This window comes from Hemiscyllium ocellatum, chromosome 1 (assembly GCF_020745735.1).
Source record: "Hemiscyllium ocellatum isolate sHemOce1 chromosome 1, sHemOce1.pat.X.cur, whole genome shotgun sequence".
NCBI classification, from domain to species: Eukaryota; Metazoa; Chordata; class Chondrichthyes; order Orectolobiformes; family Hemiscylliidae; genus Hemiscyllium; species Hemiscyllium ocellatum.
This window is the reverse complement of record NC_083401.1, coordinates 37570928-37577079: the sequence shown is the minus strand read 5'-3', so window position 1 is coordinate 37577079 and position 6152 is coordinate 37570928. Positions and strand designations below refer to the sequence as shown.

At 39.8% G+C, this 6152-nt stretch overlaps 1 protein-coding gene across 1 annotated transcript; it reads left to right on the top strand.

Annotated features, from left to right (window-relative positions):
• The first annotated feature begins 955 nt into the window (after positions 1 to 955).
• On the top strand, positions 956 to 4957 carry LOC132818131 (zinc finger protein 211-like). The gene is made up of 2 exons (XM_060828855.1): positions 956 to 1013; positions 3583 to 4957. The coding sequence occupies exon 2, from the start codon at positions 3942 to 3944 to the stop codon at positions 4695 to 4697; it is 756 nt and encodes a 251-aa protein (XP_060684838.1). The 5' UTR covers positions 956 to 1013; positions 3583 to 3941; the 3' UTR covers positions 4698 to 4957.
• The last annotated feature ends 1195 nt before the right edge of the window (positions 4958 to 6152 follow it).

Here is a 6152-nt window from a genome sequence, read left to right as displayed (position 1 = left end):
CAGGTGGTCATTGAATTTGCACCTAGTTATTTTGACTGTATTGGTACTCTTTTTAATAATATAATTGTTGATATTGAAGTTTGATGTGTCCACTATGACATTGATCTTATTGACTAAGGTGAGCATGCTTCTAACCACTCAGAATGGTGAAAATATGCCTATAAAACTGCATTATAATTTAATGTCTTCATGAGGCAAAGTGGCAGCAGAAAAAGAAGATCCTGTACTATATTCACAGTGAAAACTGGCCTACTATGTCGCATGATAGGAACTCACAAACCAGGCTCAGGCTCAATTAGCAAGTGGATAAAAATGATTCCATGGCACAAATAATTCCATGCTGAAAGAAAAGCAGTGCAATTATCCCATGTCTTCCAATCAACATCACAAAAAAAACCAATATCTACATATTATCATTCTGCTGTTTATGGGGACCTAGCTGTGTACAAGATTGGATGCCCTGTTTCCATCATTGCAACATTGACTACTCTTTAATATTATTTCAATAAAAACAAAATGTTGGAGGTGCTGGGAATCTGAAACAAAACATTTCGAAGAACAGTCACACTGGACTCGAAACATTAAATCCGTTTCTCTTTCCACAAGTTGGAGTTTCATCAGTAGTTTCTGTTGTAAAGTGCTTTGAAAACTTCTGTCGTCACGAAAGGATCTACATAAATGGAAGTCTTCATTTATTTCTTCGTTCACTTTGCCCATAATTCTGTTTCTCACAATATTGCTGGTATTTTAATTCAGTTTTCTCGCACGGTCGCCCTACAACCCCTCAGCAATACCCCGTGGTACCTACTACACAATTACTGGCGATGCTCTGCACTGGGATATACAATACTGGTAATGGCGATAAAAATTCCCATAGACCCCTGCGCTCCAGACTCTCCCCGATCTGGCACGACCTGGAAAGTCCGCATGCGCAATGTCCAAGTGCATCTTGGGCTGCAGACTGGACGGGAAAGAATGGCGGAAGGAAGTCGAGTGGGGAGTTCGGCCCAGGGGTGAGATATTCCTGTATATACAGTTTCTGCTTCCCTACTCGGGCTTGGAAAATCTCTTTCCCCCGCGTCCATTGGCCAGTCATCGCTTTTCGTTCCAACGTCACCGTTGTATCCGCCGACGGCAGTTGCGAATAGGGCACATTCTCTGGCGCGATGCACTCTGGACTAACATGCCACCATTGGAATGTCTGGTGATACTGTGAGCACGTGGTCCGGTACTGTTGGGAGTTAGAGGATAATGACAAACAGAAAGGCAGCGATGCTGTTGCTATCTGCTCCATTCTCCTGTTCATAACGTTTAATTTCATTGCAAATTGTAGTCAATGCTATTCACGAGTAAAATAGCCCTTTGCACAAAGGAAAATTTTTGTTGTCAGTCAACCATCTCAGCTTTAGGACATTACTGCAGGGTTTCTTCAGGGTAGTATCCTTGGCATAATTATCTTCAAATATTTCATCAGTGACCTTCCCTCCAACATAAGGTCAGAAGTGGAATACTATAGTTTGATGATGTTTGCAAAATGTTAGATACTACTTAAGACTTCTTAGGTAATGAGGCAGTCCCTGTCCAAATGAAAAAGACTTGAATCATATTCAGGCTTGCACTGACACGTAGCAAGAAATATTTAATTAGTCAGATGCCAGACAATGACTATCTCCGACATAGAGAATCCAACCACCGACATTCAATACCCTAACCTTCACTGAATCCTCCAACATCCAGTGGATTACTATTGACTAGAAACTTTAATGACCAGCCATATTAATACTGTGGCTGGAAGAGTAGGTCAGGGGTGATATATTTTGTGCTGTATTACTCACTTCTTGTCTCTTCAGTGCCAGTCCACCACCTGTAAGACTCAAGTCAGGACTGTGTTGAAATACTTCCCACTTGTCAAGAAGACAGCAGTTCCAATGACACTCAACTCAGAAAGACAAAGTAGCCTGTTTGATCAGTAATATTAATTCTCAGGCTATTGCTGTCATTCTGCAATGTAACACTGCTGAATATCAGGGTATATAATTCAATCATCCCTTAAATTATATATGATTCTGATCAGCAGAAATTTCTCCTGATTCCCATTGACTTCAATTTTGGTGGAATTCTTTGATGTTATACTCAGTAAAATATGGTCACTCTTACCTCACCTCATGAATTCAGTTCTTTTGACAATGTTTGATCAAGACTGTAATAAGAACACAAGAACTAGAACCAGGAGTAGACAATTCAGCTCTTCAAGCCTGTTCCACCTTTTAATATCATTATGGCTGACCTCATTTTGGCCTTAACTCCAATTTCCTGTTTGTCATCCATAACTCTTCAATCCATTATAATTACAAATCTGTCTGTAATGAGATCTGGAGCCAAGCAGTCTTGGCAGGATCCAAAGGGAATGTCTTTGACCTGTTATTTTTAAGTAACATGACATTAATAACATGTGGACAATAACATACTGTCACTTTTCAAATAACTGAGAGTAGGCTGACAGAGGCAGTAATTTGTCAGTTTGGAATTATGGACAGGTCATACCTATGTTCTAATGCTTCAGTTGCTTTCGAATGCACAGTTTTCCACTTTTCAAGTAGATAACAAGTCATCTCTTTCTGAGTTATCCTCTAGCACAGTGGTAGTAACAGACAACAAAATGGAAGCTCTCCTCATTTTGAATACAACATTTTGTCTCCAAGAATTGTGCAATTGTCATTTATACCAAAACTATCACTAGCAGGTGCACCTGTGGCAAGTAGATTAATGAGGGCGAGTTCATGTCAGTTTGTGCCTCTTGTTATTTTTCTTTGGTAGTTGCTGCAAGCTGTATCAGTAATAGTGTGACTAAACTGCTATTGGTGACGGTCATTGAAGTTACCCACAGAAGTTTGTGTTTTGTTCCTCTCAGTGTTTTCCTAGATGCTGTTCAACATGATTCCACTGATTTTCCAGATGATGGACAACAGTAGGTAGTAATCAGTTAGTGCTTTCTCCTGTGCTCAGTCAGATGACTGCTGTGACTATTCTGCTGGCTTCATCTGCAGTAAAATGCAGCCTTCAAAATAACAATTTTACTAGAAATTCCTTTGATGTTGTCTGTGCTATATCATTGAAGAGGAACAAACATGGGAGAAGAATGTTTGACAGAAATTGGATCTGGCTGTTCTGATTTATCTATTTGTTATTGCATAAATGGATTTTGTGACCTGGTTCTTCAGAGATTGTACAGCGCAGGTAGATATTAAGTACTGCCTTGAAACATTGAAGCATTACAAGATAGTCCTGCAATTTCTGTTGAGCTGTGGTGTTGTAGTCTCAGGTGAATATGAAATAGAATATAATACTATTGGAAGAATAGTTTGTTTGCAGTCACACTTGCCTTTGCATCATAACTCACTTCTGTAAAAATCACTTCATTCCAGTTTAGGCTAACATGCAAATCAGTATCACACTAGGGTCATGACAGAGCCTGTGTAAGTTTGGCAATCACAGCTTTAAAGGTAAGAATGTTTGAGAGAACTTAGAGTTATATCTCTGTTCTGTTCTTAACAGTAATTATTCCTGCAAACATTTTCACAGAGTATCAAAAATGGAGGAGTTACAGATGGAAAGTCCAAACCAAGCTTCACATCAAGATCTTAAAAGTCTCAGCAAGATATTAAAGAGTCATTCAGTTCACCAGGACATGAACATCATCTAACTTTACCTATGGAGGGAGAAATGTTTGTCTGTTCTGTCTGTGGGGAAGGATTTCAAACATCAATGTGGCTGGGAAAGCACCAAGACACACACACTCGAATGAGTATGTTCCGGTGCACTGACTTTGAAAAGTGCTTTAACCAATTACACAGCCTGAGAAAACATCACACTGCTTTAGTGAGAAGAAGCCATTTACTTGTTCTGAGTGTGGACAAGGCTTCAGGCAATCAGCTAGCCTCATGCGGCACCACTGTGGTCACACTCAGGAGCCACAATATCAATGTGAGGACTGTGGAAGGGGATTCAATTATTTGTCCAAACTGCAAACCCACCAGCAAGTTCACATTAGAGAGAGACCATTCGCCTGCTCCATATGTGGGAAAGGATTCAGTGAATCATTTAGTCTCCAGATGCACCAGCGGGTTCACACTGGAGAAAGGCCATTAGGCTGCTTTGTGTGTGGAAATAGTTTCACCCGGTCAGCCCACCTGCTGAGACACCAACGCGTTCACACTGGGGAGAGACCATTCACTTGTTCCTCCATCTTACTGGAACACCAGTGTGTTCACACTGAGGAAAGGCCCTATCAATGCTCAATTTGTGGGAAGAACTTCAAAAGTTCCAACGAAGTGAAGGTCCATAACCAGATTCATTCTGGACATAAGCAATTCAGCTGCTCTCACTGTGGAAAGAGTTTTGTACAATCCTGCAACCTGATGAAACACAAAAGAATTCATGCAGGGCACACACCCTTCATCTGCTCAATGTGTGGAAAGAGGTTTGTGGAGTCAGCCACACTTCTGAGACACCATCGGGTTCACTCTGGGGAAAGACCTTTCACCTGCTCAGTCTGTAGGAAAGGATTTAGTCATTCATCCTCCTTGCTGAATCACCAGGGCATTCACAGTGGGGAGAGGCCATTTACCTGCTCCACCTGTGGGAAGGAATTCAACCGGTCATCAAACCTGCGAAGACACCAGCAAGTTCACATGTGACTGCAGTGTGGATTCTGCTGTATGTTCAAGATGGACTGTGTTGGGACTTGTTTTTGCTAAAGTAAATTAGTTCTTAGAACGAGGCTGAATTTTTATATTGTGTGCAGTCATTTTAAACACACATTTAGTCAATGTTTGTTATTTTTAAGATAAAATGAAATATAATTGTTGCCTTTTTGGGGATGTGTTGTCTCTTTGAAGACAGCCACTTTGATTATTCTCTATTGATTAGTGACACACAGAGGAAATTTTATAATTACAACAATAAAAGTCTTGATATAAATCCTAAATTAATTTTTGTTATATCTATAATTAAGGATCTGATGAAGCAAATTATTAAAGTCTCCAATAAAAAGAAGTGCTTATTCGTCTTTTTTGATCCATGTTGATAATTTCTACTGTGTTGCATATTATACACTGTTGAATACTTGTTTATCCAACTGAAAGTAGGAGGCTTGCTGAGGATTGATGGATTAGCATGAGACCTTGATCGATATTGGTGTATTAGCAAGGGATCCTGATGAGGATTAAGCCAATCAGTCCTTCGAGTCTGCTCTACCTTTCAATAAGACCATGACTGATCTGATCTTAACCTCAACTCTACATTCCTGCATATCCCCAAGAATCTTTCATCCCCTTGTATTCAAGAATCTATCTATCTCTGCTTTAAAACTATTTGAAGATTCTCATCCACTACCTTTTGACCGAGGAATTTCAAAGATTCACGACCCTCTGAAATAATTTCTTTGTCCTCATCTCTATCTTAAATGGGTGACCCCTTATTTTATAACTATAATCCCTAATTCTAGATTCTGCCTCAAAAGGAAGCATGTTTTCACATTTATCCAATCAAGCCCCCTCAGGATCTTGTGTATTTCAGTTAAGCTTCTAAAATCCAGAGGATATGGGCCCCTCTAGCTTTTCCTCATAAGGTAATCTGCTCAGTCCAGGTCTTTGACCAAGAAGCCTCCTCTGAGCCACTTCAATGTCATTAACATCTTTCCGTTAGTATGTTTATCAGTAATGTATGCTATACTCCACATGCAATCTTGCTAATATCTAACCTCATCTGTTTAATTTCCCTCAGACTAAAAGATAATATTTAATTCGCTTTCCAGATTACTTGCTGTTCCTGCATACTAACCTTCCGGGACTCATGTACTAGAACACCAGCTCTCTCTGTATCCTCTCACCATTTAGATAATATGCTTCTTTTTATTCTTTCTGCCAAAGTGGACAGTTTGCTACATTATACTCTGTTTGGGAGATGTAGGCTCCTTATGTCCTCAACTCACTTTCCTGCTTATTTTTGTACCATCGTCAAATTCAGTGACCATATTTTCAGTCCTCTTATCCAAATTATTTATATAAATCATAGCAATGTGGTTGACTTAATTGCCCTCTGAAATGGCCTACCAAGCCATTTAGCTGTAGCAATTGCAATGAAGTCTTCAA

Bases quoted from the DNA above. Each gene is read 5' to 3' on its own strand.
- LOC132818131 (XM_060828855.1), top strand. From the start codon at position 3,942: ATGCGGCACCACTGTGGTCACACTCAGGAGCCACAATATCAATGTGAG.